The sequence below is a fragment of the Pipistrellus hanaki genome, assembly GCF_964339955.1.
Source record: "Pipistrellus hanaki genome assembly, chromosome: 8".
In the NCBI taxonomy this organism is placed as follows: Eukaryota; Metazoa; Chordata; class Mammalia; order Chiroptera; family Vespertilionidae; genus Pipistrellus; species Pipistrellus hanaki.
The window spans coordinates 53,006,699-53,027,192 of NC_140510.1; the positions used below are offsets into that span (position 1 = coordinate 53,006,699).

Genomic DNA, 20,494 nt, shown 5'->3' on the forward strand with positions numbered 1-20,494 from the left:
AAACATACCTTGTAACAATTCCCCATTTTCTATGTGGGGACTTGACCGTTAGTAGATTCTGACTGCCTGGATTTATACTATTAAAAACAGGTACCTCCCACATGTTTTGGGGATTCTCCATATAGAAATTTCCTAGTCCACAATTAAGTTTCACAAGACTTCTAAACTTTCACTAAACTGGAAACCATAGTTTGATGACATTTGGAGGAAGGTTGTTGATCCTCAGACATAGCAACCCCATAAGTAGTACTTATCCGCCTGCTTGGTCATGAAGTTCATGGGTAGCATCAAGGTGATGGGGACATCAAGTGAGGCTCTCATCACAGATCTATGGGATTTCCCCTGACTAGACTGTGACTGACAATCAGGCCAAGGCTGACTGAGGGAGGGTTTGGCAGTTTTATCACTCTATTCCTCCTGTCCTGCAAACTTGTGTGGATATTTCAGCTACATTGGTTATATTTTTGTCTCCTCTTCTTAGTAATGTGTTCTTTTCTTAGCTCCGCATGTTTAGTTTAATATAATCAAGACTAAAACAACAAATTTGCTAATAGGGTTGCTACTAGCAAGCACACTATAAACATGCTATATTGAAAGGACCTAGGTCTCTGGGCCCTTGTAATAAAATGAGACAATTTTAAATGCTGGAGAAAAAAAAAGTAAGCAGCTAGGCTTTCTTCTATCTGGACAACCAGGTCCAACCAGTTCTGTGCAGAAACATCATTTATGTCTCAGTCTTGTAAACCAAATTCTGTGACTACAGTGAAAATCCTGCTCTGAACAAGAGTTTTGTTTTTTTTCAAAGTATGTCCAGCTGGAGCCAGACAACTCTGAAACAGATCCCAGCTGTTTAGATTATTTCAACCCAAGAACAACTAAACTCTTCTGTGAAAAGGGCTATCAGTAGTCACTCTGGGTTCGAAGTGTTAGGTGGATAGAAAGCCAAATCCTTAAAGTCCACTCCCGCTCAGCAGCAGCTTGGAATGGTAGTAAGAGGAAGAGATTAATTCTTACTTGTGGTTTTAACTGGCCTAACTACCCCACATCTCTTGGAATCTTAAATTGTTCCAAGCATAAGCATGAGCATTTGCGAGATACGCATGTTTCCAAGTTGGAAAAGCTAGCCTTTTTCCAGGAAATTTAAAAATTTTGCCAGATTTGAGATAAATGTTTCATGTACCATAATTTTTTATGGATTGTCTCACATTCAGCTTTTTTTTTTTTGCCTTTTTGTAAATGCAAGCAGGTATAGAAATTTCTGTATACAAAGTCTCATTTTCATTACACAGCGTAAAGCATGTATTATTTAAAACACACACAAGTATTCAGGGGATTACGTGTTCTTTTGACAATAGCCATCACTATATTGCTGTGTAATTTGGTAGCAATTTGTCTTAGCCATCGCACACTTTCCTATTACTAAAATGAATAATAGTACATATCAATCTCTGAAAATTAAATAGAATAATTTCTATTCTAGTGAATAATCTCCTGAGTTTTTTTTTTTTTTTTGTGTGTGTGTGTGTGCTTGTATGTGTGTGTGTGGCCAGAATTATCTACTAGTAGCAAAAATATTTTTAAAACTATTTATATTTATTTAATATAAATTAATAAATATAACATTAGTATGAATTAAACTGCCATTTGCACACACATTTATTGTATATTCTCTCAATATGCACATTTTTATAAATTATATATTTGAATGTGTTTTTGTTTGAACACCTGACCAATAGCAAATTCTTTCAAGCATAAATATTTAGTCTCTCAAGGAGAAATGTATTTATTTTCTTTTAGGATATGTGCTGTTTGTTTCATTTGGACATTCCTGTCTATGGAAACTTAACAAGCCTATCCAATAAAATATTTTGTATAAAGATATATGCTAATTCTAATTGGATTGCAGTTTGGAACCATCGCCAAAATTCATTTTTCCACCTGATGTTATGTCACATTACTAAAAAGCAATTATCTTGAATTACAAAGCTGTGTTTGTGCATGTGTGTGAGATGAAGCTATGTAGTTGCATATACCTTCTTAAAGTGAGGCTGCAGAGAGTTCATTGGTGAAGGATGTTATTTCAACCTTAAACAAGTGATAAATTATGTGACATTTGCCATTTTTTAATATATATCCTATTGATTTTTTACAGAGAGGAAAGAAGAGGGATAGAGAGTTAGAAACATTGATGAGAGAGAATAATCAATCAGCTGCCTCTTGCACACCTCCTACTGGGGATGTGCCCACAACCCAGGTACATGCCCATGACCGGAATTGAACTGGGACCTTTTAGTCCACAGGCTGATGCTTTATCCACTGAGCCAAACCGGTTTTGACGACATTTGCTATTTATACAGATAAAAACAAGACAAGAATTTCTTTCCGCTCTAACCTCTGATAACGAGGTAAATTCAGTTTCTTTAAATGCTGTATTAATATTTAAACTGGATCTTATTTGAAAAGATAGTCTAGGACCATGGTCGGCAAACTGTGGCTTGCGAGCCACATATGGCTCTTTGGCCCCTTGAGTGTGGCTCTTCCACAAAATACCACAGCCTGGGCGAGTCTATTTTGAAGAAGTGGCATTAGAAGAAATTTAAGTTTAAAAAATTTGGCTCTCAAAAGACATTTCAATCATTGTACTGTTGATATTTGGCTCTGTTGACTAATGAGTCTGCCAACCACTGGTCTAGGATGAAAAGATGAAAACACCCCAAGTGTACTCCTCCAAACATGATAATATAATCCTAATTTCTCTAAGAATAAAATTAGGCAATATGCCAGGTTTTGAAAGTCAAATGCTTTTAGATAGTAACCAGTAAGTCTCCCACAACATGTAAACTTGCAAACTAAATATTGAATACTCAAATTCACTATTCATATATGCACTGTGTTCACAGTTACATGAGGATATAAACTGTTATTGAAAAAGATAAAAATTTCTAAAATTTGAAAATAATAGGAGGCAGTCTGTTTCCAAGGGCAGGTGGAAGTTTTGCCTTCCTTTCCCAGAAACAAATACCAAAGTAGTTAACCATAATCAGGATTAAAAGAGAATAAATAACTATATAGTTTTGGCTATGTTGAGTTTATGGTGCCTGTATTCGTGAAGATCTTTTTTCTAATATTAAGTAATAAGTGACCCTGGGGAATACTTACATTTTACTTACAGCAAAAGCAGAAAAGCAGAGCATAAAGGAGACAGGAAATTAATAAATGTAGTAGGGGAACCACCAGTAGAATTGCATCTCAGAAGGCAAGAAAAGTTGAATCCTAAAGAATGAACTGGGTCCTATTTAATAATGGCAAAGGCTGAGAAATGAAATAATAATGCTTAATAAGAGCCCATTGAGTTAAGAAAGTTGGTGGACGAGAGATTTCATACATGCTGAAAGTTAAGCATTCACTTATGTACATCAGAGGTTATTCATGGAAGCCATGAACCCTGTTTCAGCACATGGTTTATTTATCCCATATAATAATTTTTCTTTATTCTTAGTTGTCATCATTTACACATAGATTTAATGCAAAGGCTCAGATGTATGGCTTGTCTTAGAAAGCAAGGAGATGGGCAACACTTGACTCATATCTCTGCAGGACAACAATTGCCTGGTTCTGGTTGACCCCTCCCCACCTCCCCCAAGCACATAGACTCACAAGATGAAGCACGTGATCTTCATTTGCCAAAGTCCTCACCAGTCAATATAGTAGCCATACTCTTAGGTCTATTGTCAATTGTCGTTTATTATTGAACTTGAACCTTTGTTATTTTTATAGTACGGCTGTCCTACCCACTTCTGTTACCTAACTGGTAACTTTAGTCAGATGTGATTGCAATCTGTGATATTGATGGCATTGGAATAACAAATAATTTGTGTCCAATTGGGTTTTCTGATGTCCTTAGAAACATAGGCTTATCTCAATTTTTTGCGCTTTGTTTCATTATGCTTTACAGAGTTAAATTTTTTACGAATTGAAGGCAAGTTCCTCCACCAGTAAAAAGATTATGACTTTCTTTATTGCAATATACACTTTCTTGCAGTAGTCTGCAACTGAACCCACCATATCTTTGAGGTTTGTCTGTTGCTTAAACTCCTCAACATGGCGAATCAGGCCCTATCGAACCTGTCTGCTCCTATCCTCTCACCCGCCTTCACAACTCTCCACTGGGCTTTAAGTGTACTCCTATTTTCAGTCTTCAATGCCCTCCTCCTTTTTCTTAAGTATGTCAAGGTCCCAGCAGCCTCTATGCCTTTATATAGGGTGTCCCATAAAAATCTATACACTCACTTTGAATAAGCATAAAAGCAGTGTCTATTAAAATACATTTCATTTTCAAAATTGAGCAATCAGTTGTTAAAATGTGTGTACATTTTTGGGGACACCGTCTATTTTCAGTTTCCTTTACTACAATTTATTTTATTTTATTTTATTTATTTATTAATATATTTTATTGATTTTTTTTTTTACAGAGAGGAAGGGAGAGAGGTAGAGAGCTAGAAACATCGATGAGAGAGAGAGACATCAACCAGCTGCCTCCTGCACACCCCCTACTGGGGATGTGCCCAAAACCAATGTACATGCCCTTGACTGGAATCGAACCCGGGACCTTTCAGTCCGCAGGCCGACACTCTATCCACTGAGCCAAACAGGCTTTGGCCAATTTCTTTCTTTTAGATTATCACCATGGCTGTCTCTTAATTTTGCCACACATGCAAACATTTATTACAAAGCAAAGCCATACAAGATGTTCTGAAATCTCAGTGCATTTTAGCCCTCTGTTCTTCCAAGTTCTCCAACTGGGCCTTTCCATTAAAGGCTTCCGCAAGGCAAATGAGACAATGTCCTAGTGGCCGAATTAATTGAAACTCCTAGTAAGAATCTGGTGACAAAGACTGCACACAGAACAAGGCTGTGTTCCACTTTGAAAAATATATGCTATTCTGTTATCAGATCTTAAAGCCCTCTACATGCAAGTGCAAGGTTATTCTTGCAGTGCATCTAGTCAATAGACATAGCTTAACACCACTCATTTTCCTGAAGAAAAATTATTTCTAGCACATCATATGCTAATTAATAAATTTTTTGATATTGATTGGAGTTAAAAATGGTGCTCCGCTGATGTAGATTTTCTATTAGAATCCTTCAAATGCTAACAAACTATTTCTGGGGTATTAGCCTTATTAGTGTACTTGAAATATTAATCAACCATCCCTTAGAAGTAGATAAACCTAACACACTCCTTCCTATACACATGTACTCACACATAGCATATTTTCTTTCCTGATGTGTTTTAAAGTAAATCACAGGGAAACATAACCATTATGGAATCACTCATACATGGAATAAATGACTGAGAATCCTGTCAGCACTGTGCACTTCCCTCCCCCATACCAGTTTTGAGTGAATTGGCATGAGACTAAAATGTTAGTTTGCTACTGGGATAAAGAATGCCTGGTTCACCCCTTTACTCTTCCCATGGTTCAGATGGAATTTGAAGAAATTGTTTCTGACACCTCCCACTGTAACTTGAAATGTATTTAGTCACAGAAACAAAGCAGTCTTGATTTGGCTTAAAATGGAACTCCTGGATTTGCATTTCTAGTTCTTTGAGTTAAATAGGTGTTGTAAGCTTTCCTCAACACTTATTATAAAACACAAATTAGGTTCCATCCCTTTTCTCTTCCTGTTCTTCCAGAAAAATTCATTTCACACATGTGTAAGTAACAACATAGAATTTACTGAATTTCACAAGATAAACTGAGGAGAGGGTTTCACGTCAAATATTCCAATGTCAACTCTCTTCAGTTTCTCATGAGACATACTCTTCTTTCAGGCCTCTTCTTCCTCACACAGCATCAAACAGATGTCCTCTCTTCCTTGTCCCTTCTTTCAGAAGCTCCACGGCTACTGCTGATCCCATTCCCTTCTTCACTTCCTAAAGCACAAGTATCTCTCCCCTTTGGCATAACCTTACCATTTACTCTGAATCCCCACATAGGCCCTAAAGCCCAGCATTCACTATGCATGAGTTTATTAAACCATCAAATGCAGATCTTTTCCTCTGGAGGACTTGTATGTCAACAGCCTGGAAAAATAAAACTAAATTTCCCACATTGTTACATTTGTTCTTCTAGAAAAATAGATTGAGTTCCAAAAACCTTACAAATATATTTTTGAAACACAACCCCTCCTTCATTTAGAGTTTTTGAGTAATGGAAATAGAAAAATATGCTCATTAATTTTGGATTTTTTGTCCCGTATGATGGATGAGGCTTCTTATGATGACAGATGAGTGTAAACTCAAAATAAATGAAAGATTTAAATGTTTTCTTCCCAGAAAGAAAACATAGGCTGTAAAATCGCAGACATTTTTTGTAGCAATATTTTTTTCTGATAGATCTCCTTGAGCAAACCACGATGAGATATCACTTCACACCAGTCATCAATAAATAAACAAACAAGTGTTGGCGAGGATGTGGAGGGAAGGGAACCTTCATGCACTGTTGGTGGGAATGCAGCCACTGTGGAAAGTAGTGTGGAGTTACCTCAAAAGAGTTAAAAATGGAACTGTCTTATGACCCATCGATTCCAATTCTGCAAATATATCTGAAGAAACCTAAAACACTCATTTGAAAGAATATATGCATCCATATGTTCATTGCAGCATTTTTATAATGGCCACAATTTAGAAGCAGCTCCTATCAGTAGTTGAGTGGCTAAAAACAAAATTGCGGTACATTTACACAATGGAATATCCCTCTGCCATAAAAAAAAGGAAGGAAATCTTACCTCTTGTGACAGCATGAATGGACTTGAAGAGCATTATGCTAAGTGAAATACACCAAAGAAATCTAATGAACAAAATAAACTAGCAAACTATAGACTGCCTCATAGATTCATAGATTCTGACAACTGGCAGCTGTCAGAAGGGAGGGTTTTGGGGAACTGGGTGAAGAAGGTAAAGGGATTCAGCAAAGCAAAACAAAATGAAGGAATTTTTAGACACAGAAAACAGTATAGTGATTACCAGAGGGAAAAAAGGTAAAGGGGGGATAAATAGAGATGGAAAGAGACTTGACTTGGGATGCTGAAAACACAATACAAAATGCAGATTGTACAGTATAGAATGGTACTCTAGAATCCTATATAATTTTATTAACCAATGTCACCCCAATAAATTCAATTAAAAATAAATTAAATTTTCAAGGAACCTAAAAAGTAAATAAAATACAGTACATTCAAACAAGAATATTCTACAAAACCATTAATATATATTTATTTATTAAATTTCTTAAAGATTCACCATATTATATCAAGAAGAAAATTTTGTGATATAATATTAAATGGAGAAAGTAAGAAAGATACTGTATTTTGATATAACATGACAAAAATGTCTGGAATAAAAGCTGAGGGGAAATGGTAAAATGTTAATAGCGTTTTTCACTAAATAGAGGGATCATGGATGATCTATTGTCCACTTTGTACTTTACTGGGTTTCCAACAAAGGTCACATACTACTTTTACATAATAAGTAATAAAGTATTCTTGCATAAGCACAAAATAAATTTCTGGATTTTTGTCAAATATAATGGATGTGGCTTTTTATTATGCTATCTGGTCTATAACAAAAAGGTACAAGCTGTACTGTCTCAGTACACACTAATCTACAGTTATTTGTGTACAGAGAGTATTACCCTAAGAATAAATATCTAAAAATAATTGGAGATCATAATAAGCTCCCTAAAATAACTTTGTTGGGGGGAAAAACACACATGAAAAATTTGGTTCTAGTAACCAACTCTGCAACAGATGTAATGTGTCTCTACATTCTTTTGGTGATCATAATTTCTAGAAAAATCAGGACAAAGGTCGTTTGCAATGCTGCAATGACATTGGTGCGGGAAATAGTTTTGGAGATGTTGGAATTCCTAGAACATTTTCATAATTTATGAGGAAAGCATTTCAGAATATTTGAAATTACTATCTGCCTTATTTCTAAGTAGAATCAGTCCTACTAATAGGCAGAGACTAGGGACCTATCTAACTATTATGATGTGAGGAACAGCGCAAAGTCCTAATTTCCTGAACTATCTCCACCTAGGGTGGTCTTTCTTGATACCTAGTTTAAAATTGCCATTACTTAAACCTTTCTTTGGAGATATGATAAAGAAATGTATATTCCTCAGGAAAAAGATGCTAAAATGTTCATCCTATTATATTGCAAGGCATGAAGGAGGATCCTTAATAAGGAATAGCCTGTGACTAGAAGAATGATACCTTGGCCTTAAGGGAATGAGAAACTAAATTCCATAGTGGGAGAAGAACTAGATTGGAATTCAGGAACTTTGAGTCCTGGTGCTGTTTCTGATATTGACTTGACAAGGCTACTCGGGTGACTCATTTCATTATTGTGAAATGTGGAATGTGGATCATAGAAGTAACCCTTCTGACAGTGTTATGCTAAAGATAGAATGACATGCATCCTTTTCTTCGAAAAATTGAAAAGTGCTATAAAAATATAAGGTATTATAATTATTAGACAGGATGATAGCATTAAGATCGGAAAAATAAAATGGATGGTAGAGGGGGCCTCATGTCAAGTTAGCTGGTGATAACTATAAATATTAATAATATAGAATGAAGATGCAAAGGAAGGAAAGAGGACCAAGCTTTCAAAACAGTCCTACACTCTTAGATGGATTAGATGCCCCATTGGGCAGTTGGGATAAGTTATGCTTAAACTGAACTTCACTTTTACCTAAAATTACCTGTTACGATAAATTGAAACAAAAACCATTATTGCATCAAGACTATGGATTCTGTTTACTTGTATTTTCCAGGCCAAATTGAAATAATGATAAGGTTGAAGCATGAGCTAATTTAATAGAGGGTTTTAAAAAAGTACTTTTGCTGTATTTTCTTAGAGTCTTTAATGTCACTATCTGGTTATGTCATCTCCATAACTGTTGAAGTAAATATTTAACCTGAGAAAACTGACGAATTATAAACCTAGGTTGGAACACTTCTGGGTAAAACACTTCTTTTTGAATCACTCAAATTCTTCTATGGCTATTTTAAAATCCACATGGCAAGAACTAACCATAAATGCTCAGGGTTTTGTAGTAATAAAATTACTGCCTCGGGACCAAGGAGAGCATGACATGAGTGGTGGTAATTTTGACCTCTGGTCTGCTAGTTTATGATACTTAGCCTTCAAAAGATGCCTTGCCTATAGAGAGACAATTAATGATTTTGTGAAAAATCTATCCTAAATTTTCTCTATTATTTTAATTTCAGTAATGAGTTTAAGGTTTAGAAGTAACTTAAAGATTCTCCTGAGACACAATGAAACATTTACCGCCTTTGTCTGGTCAGCTTAACATAAGTTTCCCTTCAAAGCTGGAGATATGAACAGCAAACAACAACAAAAACAAAAAGAAGAAAAAGAAAAATTAATACTCCAGCTGTCTTTCATTTCCCTTCTGTCTCCTGCCTCAAAAGGAGATTCCAGGAAAGATATAAGACACAGAGAAAAAACTATTCAGGGCATTTTGGGTTCCACATGTCAAAAACCATACTTAATTAGCTTAGGCAAAGGGAAATCTATTGAAAGTTTACTTGGTTACTTCATGTTATTGAGGGAAATTAAACTGCAAGAACAGCAGTGAGCCTCAGAAAACAAAGAAACAATGAGGCTGCCATCTCTTCTATTTCACTCATTTTGCCTGTCAAATTGATCCTCACCACAGTCCCCTGCAGACCAATTCTCTCCTTAAGTAGCAGACATGGTCAAGAGCAAACAACTTTAATATTCTGTACTATCTATAATTTAAAAACTCTCTCGTGATGACTTGGTTTCTGACAGCAAGATCATGGAGAAAGGGTTATGACTGACATAGCATAGGTCAGGTGTGCCTGGCCTGGTTAACCCATGTTCGGAGTGTGGAGAGAGTGGTTCCTGGGAGAAGGTGAGTGGGAGAATAGTCTTTCACCCCAACATGGGGAAGGTAGAGCGTATTGCCCAAAAGACTAAACAAGAAATACTCACCCTAGCTGGTTTGGCTCAATGGATAGAGGGTTGGCCTGTGGACCAAAGGGTCCCAGGTTTGATTACAGTCAAGGGCACATGCCCAGGGTTGCAGGCTCCATTACCAGTAGGGGGTGTGCAGGAGGCAGCCAATCAATAATTCTCTCTTATCATTGATGTTTCTATCTCTCTCTCTTCCTCTCCCTTCCTCTCTGAAATCAATAAAAATATATTTTTTTAAAAAAAGAAAGAAATACCCATAAAGAACATATCAGGAATCAGGAATGCCTGAGAGATAATGCTGCTTGTTGAGAAATTAACAAACGCTCATAAGAGCATTATACCTTTTATTTCTGGCTCTTTCTAATTATAATCTGGCAGCGCTGTTGGTGAATCTCTAGAACACACAACCTCCAATTATAAAAATGGGTTGTGTCATGAAAATGACTTGTAAGGGATTTGGATATACGAATATACAGAATCAATACCATTAGTGGTATTTTTTCCAGGCCAGTTTATAGAAGTAGAATCCGCACTATGCCCAAGTGGAGGAAATTTGTTGCTCATAGAACTGCCCTGACAGAAATGATGAAAGAAGTTCTTTGGATAGAAGAAAAATTATAAAAATCAGAAACTGGGATCTACCTAAGGAAAGGAAGAGCATCATTAAAGGAATATGAAAGTTAAAATTAAAACTTTAACTTTTCTTATTATTTTGTAAAGAATAGTTTTTTAATTGGAAAGTGCAAGTCCTATGAGTTGGTACGTAGTTTCAAATCTTTAGTGGACTGGACATGGATGAGGAAAGAATACTTGACCTTAAAGATATAACAATAGAGCCCTAACCATTTTGGCTCAGTGGATAGAGCATTGATCTTTGGACTCAAGGGTCCCAGGTTCGATTCTGGTCAAGGCCATGTACCTTGGTTGTGGGCACATCCCCAGTGTACAGGAAGCAGCTGATCAATGTTTCTCTTTCATAGATATTTCTAGCTCTCTATCCCTCTCCCTCCTCTTTGTAAAAAAAAAAATCAATAAAACATATTTTTTTAAAAAATATGTAACAATAGAAACTCCAGAAAAGCGAAGAATTAAAATACAAACATACAAAACAGTATATGCAATAACTGTGGGAACCTGTGCCTCTGTTCTATGACCTTCAGTAGTGCGTCTCAGCCTCCCTCCCCCCATTAGGTGACACCTAATACCAAAGCAGAGTGGAACTGGCATTTCCCTCCCCCAGGTAGGTTAGTTTCTGATAAAACCTCCGAATGTTAGGCTGTGGTAACAAATTTCCTCTGGAGAGAGGCCTTATAAAAAGAACAGAATTCTCTAGTTTTGAAAATGCCCACTGATCCCCTTTCTGGTCAGAAGCATGAGATTTTTCTTTGACTTTTATTACAAGAAACTAACAGAACTCCCAGAGGTAAAATTTACAAAAGCATGAGGTCCCTCCATGGCCCCCTACTTCTCACCCCACCCAGAGTTTTTAATCTCAGCCTGTTCAGAGCTTCCAGCCATTCATCAATTACACCTTGGCTTTTTCTCCCTGGCACTGGTTCTGCTCCAGTAACTTTTGTTTGTCTGTATTCTCATGTCTGTCTCTCCATATTTTGGCGGGTCGTGGCAGTGATTTGCCCTGTGACCTTACTTCTTGAACAGATCTAAGTATTGTTTGTGTTTTTTTTTATTCCAGTTTGTTAAGCTTTTTTACTTGTTATAACAGAGTGGTGACTTCTAAATTCCTTACAGCCCAGACCCAGAGTGATTCTTTGTAAATGTAGACAGATTGTGTTGCTCCTCTATTCAAAACCAAAATAAAACAAACACCTGCAGTGGCTCCCTGGGATAACAGCCAAACTCTTCTAATGTCCCATAAGGTCCTACTCCCTGGGCAGGCTCCTTCTCCCTGCCTGCTTTCATCTCGCTAAGCTTACCTTCTTCTACTCTCCATCATTCACCTCGTTTCTGACACTCCAAGCTCACTGCTACTCTGGCCATGGCAGGCACGCTCCAAACGTAAATCCTTTGCAATTCTTGTTCCAGCTGCTGGGATGGTCTTTTCCCAGATTATATCCATGAGCTATCAGTAAGTCTAAGCAGGGTCTATTCTTGCCAGCAGGCTCTGCTGTTGCCGGAAGATTTCTCCGTGAACTTAGAATCAAAACTGGATCACTTGATTATGTGACTGGGTATATACTGGCAACAAACAGCCTATGGTACCCTGTAGGTACCATGGCTGCCATCAGAAAGTACCCTGCCTGGGAGACAGCCTTCAAACATACTCACATAGGACACCATCCTGTGGACACACGTAAGAAACACAGACAGCATTTACTTTCGTGGCTATAAATGCAACTCCCCTTTCATCATTTCATTTTTAGTGCTTTTAAGGCTAACTATTGACTTTTGCTGGTTGGTGCCTTCTTGATTTTGGACACATGCCATTGTGTCCAATCAATGGCGGTCAAGTCTCACAGGCTACGGAGCCATTCTGTCTCTTTCTAAAGTGAAATTGCCCGACACAGTTTAGCTCCATTATGTGCAGGCTTAAAATTTAACTCTACTTCTGAGTCCACGGGGAATGCATTAGCTAAGAAGAAAAAGGGGGTATGAGAGGCACTTTGACTGTGGAGGGCAAAAGAGGCTCTCAGTCTATCAAAGTGACTCTCATCCTAGGCCGAGTAGCAGGATCCTCGCAAAATTTATAGAAATTCTTGCCTGGCCCCAACCTCAGACTTACTGATAAAGACATGTGCACTTTACATTTTGATAAGCGAGACCAGATTGCACTCCAAAGATTTTACTTGAATGCACACTTTTAACAATAGTGTATAAGTGTACCTCCTCCCTCTTTGGTATTTACTGCTAAATCTTTTGCTAAGGCTTTTGGGCACTGGCGTTAGTAAAATATATGATAGATAAACATATACATAAAATATATAATACTGATGGACATCAAATAAGCATGCTGTCCCTATTCTTATATACTATGAAGAGAGAAGCATATTACACATCATCTCACCTATAGAAAAATGCTTCCCAAGCATTTTTACAAGCATGTTGATTTACAGTTTGTCTTAACTGACCAATCACCATATTAGAACAGAGATTAACTGTGCTGTGTGTATGTAGTTTACTTCCAATAAAGTAGAAAGAGATCGATTTAAGGTGAGTTCCGAATATATGTGTTTGGCTTTGGAATGCTATCAATGTCCTTTGTTGTCTGTGATCCTTGGTGTGTTGATGTGTAGCTATTCATGATAAATCAATGACAGGAAGATTAAGTAAACTATATGTGAAAGCATTTTGGGAAAAGTAAAGCATATTTTTAATCTGAGAGATGATGGGCTTTCCTAAGGAGTTTTGCTGTGCCATAATATAGGTTAAATATACACTGAATGGCCAATTATTATGATCTCTGAATATATAATAATCTGGCCACTCAGTGTGTATATATGTTAGAGGCCCGTTGCATGAATTCGTGCATGGGTGGGGTCCAGCCAGCCTGGCCAGAGGGAGAGGATGTGGGCAGTTGGCCGGCCTGCCTGCTGGTCAAACTCCTGGTTGAGGGGACAATTTTCATATTAGCCTTTTATTATAAAGGATATACATTGAGTGGCCAGATTATTATGCATTCAGAGATCATCATAATCTGGCCACTCAATGTATTTCTCAAGTTTACCTCGCATGGTTATTTTGATAAAATTTGAAGTGTCAAAACACAAGGAACTCTTAGAAAACTGTTTTTCTAAGGCCATTGGAATCACTCTTTCAGAAAACTAACGTGTTTTGCAAATAGTTTTCTCCTATAGAAATCAGATTTGCTCTTTCCTTTACTCTAGGCAGTCCACTGCTCAAGAAATGGCTGTCCAAATTACATTTCTAGTTGGAGACCTTCTTTACCACATCAGAACTTTACAAATGTATTATTTGTTCTACTGGTTCATAACATCTCTTCAATAAATTGACTTCATTGATGCCCACACCGTCCTCCCTTGACCTACATCACCATCCGATCTATAGTTGTGTCTCTCTCATACTTAACACACAATGGAGGGGGAGGTGGGCTTTTTTATATTAACTCATATTGCTTGATGGCTACTATGTCTCATCTCCCAGACAAATCATGATATCATTTCTGTGCTGCCCAGATCTAGTCCCAGACCTGAGCACAGCAGAGAGAAAGTCTGCTTCTTTTTAGTAACCTGAACATTATTTGTAACTTGGTTCTATTCTGGAAACATTCCCAGAAGGTAAAATTTTGTATTTCTTTCTTTTTTCTTTTTTTTAAAAATATATTTTTATTGATTTTTTACAGAGAGGAGGAGAGAGGGATAGAGAACTAGAAATGTCGATGAGAGAGAAACATCGACCAGCTGCCTCTTGCACACACCCCCACTGGGGATGTGCCCGCAACCAATGTACATGCCCCTGACCGGAATCGAACCTGGGACCTTTCAGTTCGCAGACCGACGCTCTACCACTGAGCCACACCGGTTTCGGCAAAATTTTGAATTTCTTGAATTCTCTCCAAAACAATGACAACAGCAAAGACTGAAACGTTACACATAATCTATCAGCCATGTAATGTCCTTCCAAAGAGCCTGATAATAAGAAGGGTCTCATGATACTGTGAATCAAATTTCCCTTCTGGTTTTAACTTCAAAAAAGATCAATAACAATGAAAGATTGAGTCCTGGTGACTCAGATGAACAGCCCCCAATAGGAACTAAAGACCCTAGTTTGTGTCCCAACTCAGCCAATGATTACTCTGTGAATTTAAGCAAGTCATTTTGCTATCTGAATTTTTTCCTTCATCTTTAAATTGTAGAGATTAGACAAGGATTCATATTCACAATTTTAAAACTATGCACCTTTTCCCCCAAAAAAGGCACAAATACAACTATAACTACAATTCCAATAGGGGTCAGAGGCTCTTTATAATCCACTCACAGCTTTATTAGAGGGCTTTCAGATGATTTCTAAGATCTAAAGTATGTAGTTATAAAAAATTAATTTATTTACATGTGCTACTGCCAATGTGAATTAGTTTTAAAATATAGAGATTTGGGACAGTTATGTCTTTTGATGTTATAATTACTTTTTGTAACTTTTGCTATTATAATTACCTTTTGTAACTTAGAGTACTCACAGCAGAGCTAATTTTTCAGTTAAAAATAAGATCTCCTTTGTGCGTTAATAACATCTCAGGGTCAGTGTAATTGCTAGTCTCCACCCTGCAACTCAATGCAGGGTTCCTTCTATAACTTGCCTCAGAGATCAGAATGTGGCTTTGACCTGAACACACTCAGTGGTGGGGAGCTCACTCCCATGTTTATTGCAAGGCAAACATAAAGAGTTTAGGAATTTTTTTTCCTTTATATTGGGCTGTAATCGGCCCTCACCACATACATTTTAGCCAGTGACCCTATTTCTGCCCCCAGGAGCTACATAAATTGCATTTCTCCAGTGTTTTAGGAATTCAGTAGCAGCTTCTTTTGTCCTCTCTCAATTCTCTCTGTTAAACATTCTAGTTTCATATTTAATTCTTCTAGAAAAGTGATTTCATAAGATTACTTTTATTTTTTTCTTTATTGATTAAGGTATTACATATGTGTCCTTATCACCTCATTGTCCACTCGCCCCCACTCCATAAAATTACTTTTAATCCCAATTATCTCTTTCAATGAAACTCTTAAAATTCAGAGTCAAGAATTAGGCAGCATGGCTCAGCCGGTGTGATAAGGTGGTCAAGCGTCAGACCATGAACCAGGAGGTTGACAGTTTGATTCTGGGACAGAGTACAAGCCTGTGTTGCAGGTTTGATCCCCAGTGGGGGATGTGCAGGAGGCAACCAACCGACGATGTTCCTCTCTCATTAATGTTTCTATCTCTCTGACTCCCTTCCTCTCTCTCTCTTAAAAAAATCAATGAAAACATAGTTTTAAAAAGGGAGTTAGGCAGCATGCTCCAGAACATTTCTGAGTAACACGTGATTAGAGAGTGGTTCCCTCTCTTAAACCGCTGACTCCGTTGTTAGGAATGCCACCAACACCTCCAAGATCTTTGTTCCTAGAAACAGGTGACTCTACTGGGTCATTGTGAAACTGTGGTCACCTGAAAGCCCCGGCTATAGTAATCTAGGCTGCCCTCATTCTCTATATTTTTTATTGAAAATAATCTTTCTAAAAGCAAAACTTCCTGTTGACCTCTACCATAATTGCTTAGGCCATCTCTCCAGCAATTAAAACCTTTTGGGATATTGCTTGTATTGTCATTCATCATGTCATCTTCTCTCCCAAGTTTTGTGCCATCTACAAATGTAATAAACCTGACTTTCCCCCTCCAAATTTATTGGTAATCATATTGATCTGTGGTTTGCCAAGTACAAGCCTCCTTCTATGGATTCATTATTCATTACTCATTATTCATAATTCTTCACTCAGCCACTTCTTTACAACTTTACCCAACTCACATTTAACCTCCTGATCTACAGGGTGGAGAAGAGCATGAGTCTTATGTTCTTTTGGAGGCAATGCTTATTTCTTCTCCGTTAGCTGTTACTTAGTCTACTTCCTTTCCTCAAACTCTGTTTGTTTCATTCCTTCATGTATTCATACTGCACATCCCACTCTTATATGTGGTCCCCTTTTCCATGTGTGCATTTTGCTATGGAGAAAATAACCTACACTGTGTGTTGTTTTTTGGGGGGAGTCCTTTGACTTCGGCCCAGTGCAGGCTGGCCGAGCCTGTGCTGTCTCCAGGAGGCCCTTCGCCCATGCTGAGAGTCAGCCCCTGGGCGGGTGAGGTGTTTTCCTACATGAGCATTAGCACTTGGCAGAGGAGGAAGCTGAGAATCTCATCAACACCCAAACCAAGCTATTTCCCTCCACCTCCATAATCACTCAAATACCAAAAGAGGGCTTAAAGAAAACTTAAAAACAAAGTGTATGTGTGTTTGGAGATAGGAGGAGGGTGGTGGGGAGAAAGATTTATTAGACCTCACAGATTTTACACTTCAATCTCAGCATTATTGTACCTATAATCAAATAAACATTGCTGATAGGAAAAAAAAAAGATTCAAAACACAAATTTAGCAACGATCCATTATCTAATGGAAAGATGCCATTAGTGTAAACTGCTTTGGCAGCCAAAACATGTGTGGTTTTATAGAAATGTTCTACAGAGCATCTCTGTGATGTCACCAACTCTTGCCTCATCAAAACCTTTTACTTACAAACAGTTAGTGTCACACACAACTAAGGCTAAGAAAGGTCCTTCCAAGGTTTGCCTGGGTGGTTTTACTTTTGAAAAAGCTTACTTATATAACTTTGTGACCTTTAATATTGTAAAATGAATTAAGTATGGATCAGGTCAGCAAGGAGACCTATACTCATGTATGGAAAATTAACAGTTGATTAGTGATTTAGTAAGTTGGATACTTTGGTTACTGATTTTTAAAAAAAATGTTTAACCCCCTAAAATAGACAAATCAATGTTGACATTAAGTTATTAACCCTAATTTAAAGGAAATTACCTTAGACGCAGCTTTATTACTCTGTAGCCAGTCACCTTGCAGATGAAAGGGAGGAGCTTGGAGGCAAAGCCAGAGCGGCCCAGACAAGGTCAGCTCGGGAGTGAGAGTGGCAGACAGCTGAATGAGGACTGGGCTTTAATATTTTAGAGGGAATCCCGAGATCATCTGTGCCAGGGTAACAGGTACTATAACTCTGGTAAGTCCTAGAGTATGTTAGGAAAATCTAGGTCAGTGTTCAAAAAGCTAAAGGTGAAAATAAGTTGGAGTCTCCTGAGAGTGGAATTTAATGACTCAGTCAGTCAGTCAGCCAGTTGTCCTACACTGGTCGAGGGACTATGATGTGTCAGACCTTCTCTTATACCTATACTACCCTTAGGATCCAGAACAAATGTTATCTTCTCAGAGTCTACATTTCACCATCCAGGTGTTTATCTTATGGGGTTGTTGAGAGGTCAGTGACTCAGGTATGGAAGACTCTCACAGTGATTAATTGGATGCTTTTTAAACTCTCTTCCCTTCTCCTTAGCATGTGGACTTCTGTTTTGTTGTGGTTTTTTTTTTTTGGTTTTTTTTTTAACCCATGTAATTTGCAATAACATGAAAAAAGTTCCATTTGTTACTAACAAATGTCTCTCTAAAGTCTTGGGTCAACAGGAATTGTGAGTGATCTGTGCTTGCGGATCAAATTAAAGTATTTAAATATTATTACAACTGATCAAATATTTTTGCAAGATAATCCACCAAGCCCAAGGATGTCATTCTTTGCCAAACAGCTCTCTGCAGCACATGAAAAAACCACACTTTCCCCATTTTTTTTTTGTTTCATAGCAAGCATGAGCGGCAACTTCCTTTCATTTATCAGTTCTAACTGGTGTGTTTTTGAGTAGTACTTATAAAAACCTCATAAACCAATTTTCTAAGATAAAAAATATGTGTAAAATTTCCTGTATGCACAGTGTCAGCTAGTATAAAGATAATTTTGTAGATTGATATGGCTGTAGTAGTGGTCTTCTGATTTATATTCCAACTTTGAATTAATTTTGGGGAAAAAAAAATCCGAATATACATTAGTGTGAAATGGCCAAAAACATATACCCAATTGTTTGTTACTTCATTAATTCTATCAACCACTTACGCGGTAAATATTAATGAGCACCTACTATTTGCCAGGCACTGAGTCTAGGACCCCAAAGTGCATCTACAAAATCCTGACATCAAGAAGTGTGTTCTAATGAGAAAGATAGTTACACAACTTCGGTTCTATTGGGTGATTGGTACAAGGGCAAGGGATCCAAGAGCAGTGGGGGAAATATGAGAAAGATCTAGGTCATTCTACATGGGAATTAGAGAGCCTTCACAGAGGAGGCAAGCTGAGACCAGAAGGATGAGTGGGTGGTTACCAAGTGGGTGAGTGGGAAGAGGCCATTTGTCAGAGAACAGAACAAGAAACGCATGGGTGCTTGATGGAACCTGGTCTGATCAGGGAAGAGGGAAGAGGAGGTTGTATTGTTAAAGAGTAAATTACTGTGAAAGGCGAGAGCAGGAAGGGCTGGTGAGAAATGAGGCCAAATTGGTAGGGAGCGGCCAGATCACATAAGCCTGTACAGCAGGCAAAGGTATGCCAATGTTTGTTCTCTCTGTAGGAGGTAGGGGAAGTGACTGAAGAATTTTGAGTACAGAGGTTTCATAATTATAAGTACGTTCCTATTCCCAATGACAATATTAGGGTTCTCTCGTTGTTTACGCGTTACAATGAAATGGCAAACAGCACCCCCTTTGTTCCTCGGGGTTTCAGTGGTTCTCATTGTAACAGAGTCCAGAGATGCCAAAGGAAATATTTGAACTAAAATGATATATCAGGATTACAATAAGAGCCTGTGAGCAGATTTTTCAGGCTGTGATGCAACTCTTAATGGAGAAGATAAATTATAAAGATTGGCTGCCCCTCATGGAAATTTTGGCTGTGTATGTTTTCATTCCTTGGCGAATTAAAAGGTTTGCATAGGATTAGATTGTTGAGATTCTTGGAGAAAATACAGATGCCCCAGCAAACACTTCCCACCCATCTCCTTTATCTCTAGCAGCAAAGCAGTGTATCTGTTGGGATACATTTCATCTAAATGAATTGATATCATTTCAGGGGTTAAACACCTGAAAGGCCAAAGTGGATCAGCATTCCCTGAAGAAGAAGAAGGGGTCAACGAAAGAGAAAAGCAATGGGACCATTAATTACGGGTCTGCAGCAAGAGGGCACCTTGGGAGTATGAACGATCAACTTTTCTGAATAACCCGTGGACGCTACTGCTTGACTTCCAGAGGCATTCTCACCTGTGCTCTCCACACTCCGCCCGGAGCAGTGCACCTCCTGGACGCCCTCCCCGATGGGACTTGAGAACTAAGTACAGATCGTTCCATATCACTTACCAGTAAAGAACAAGCACTTATTTCACAGGGTTTTTTTTCTTTTTCATGACATTGACATTGGCAAACATGGGAGTGCTCTAACTTTAATACTGCTGAGCTTTCATTGCTGATGTCCTACTGACATAGTTTGCCTTCTAAGGTCAAATGTAAATAGCAGCAATTTAAGAGTAAAAAGTAAATATTAAATACATCTAGACATCAATGTGTGTCTGGGTTTAATTTGTAAAGGAATATTTCATGAATATCAATATTTAATAAGTTTGTTAACTTTTAAGTTGATCTGTACATAATATTTATCTCAAAATGATGAAGGTTTCTTGATTCAAAATACCACAGTATATTCATCTTTAGTTATTAAAAAAGAAAAATGCTAAATCTAAAATAAAATATGCAAAACCTGCCCTGCAATGTTTTTTATTATCATTTGAAAAATTCCCTACTGCATTTTAATTAATCATTAGCATTCTATAAATCTTCTATTATTATAAATAAGAAATTCC

General features: G+C 37.6%; 1 protein-coding gene across 2 annotated transcripts in view; it reads left to right on the forward strand.

Moving 5' to 3' along the window:
- Positions 1-19,799, forward strand: part of PPP1R1C (protein phosphatase 1 regulatory inhibitor subunit 1C) — a gene marked incomplete at both ends in the record, with an annotated part of 95,502 nt that extends 75,703 nt beyond the window's left edge. For both annotated transcript variants that reach the window (XM_084892629.1, XM_084892630.1), the window contains one exon: positions 19,711-19,799. In XM_084892629.1, coding sequence (XP_084748755.1) covers positions 19,711-19,799 — 89 coding nt within the window. The remainder of the gene's footprint in view (positions 1-19,710) is intronic.
- Between the last annotated feature and the right edge of the window lie 695 nt (positions 19,800-20,494).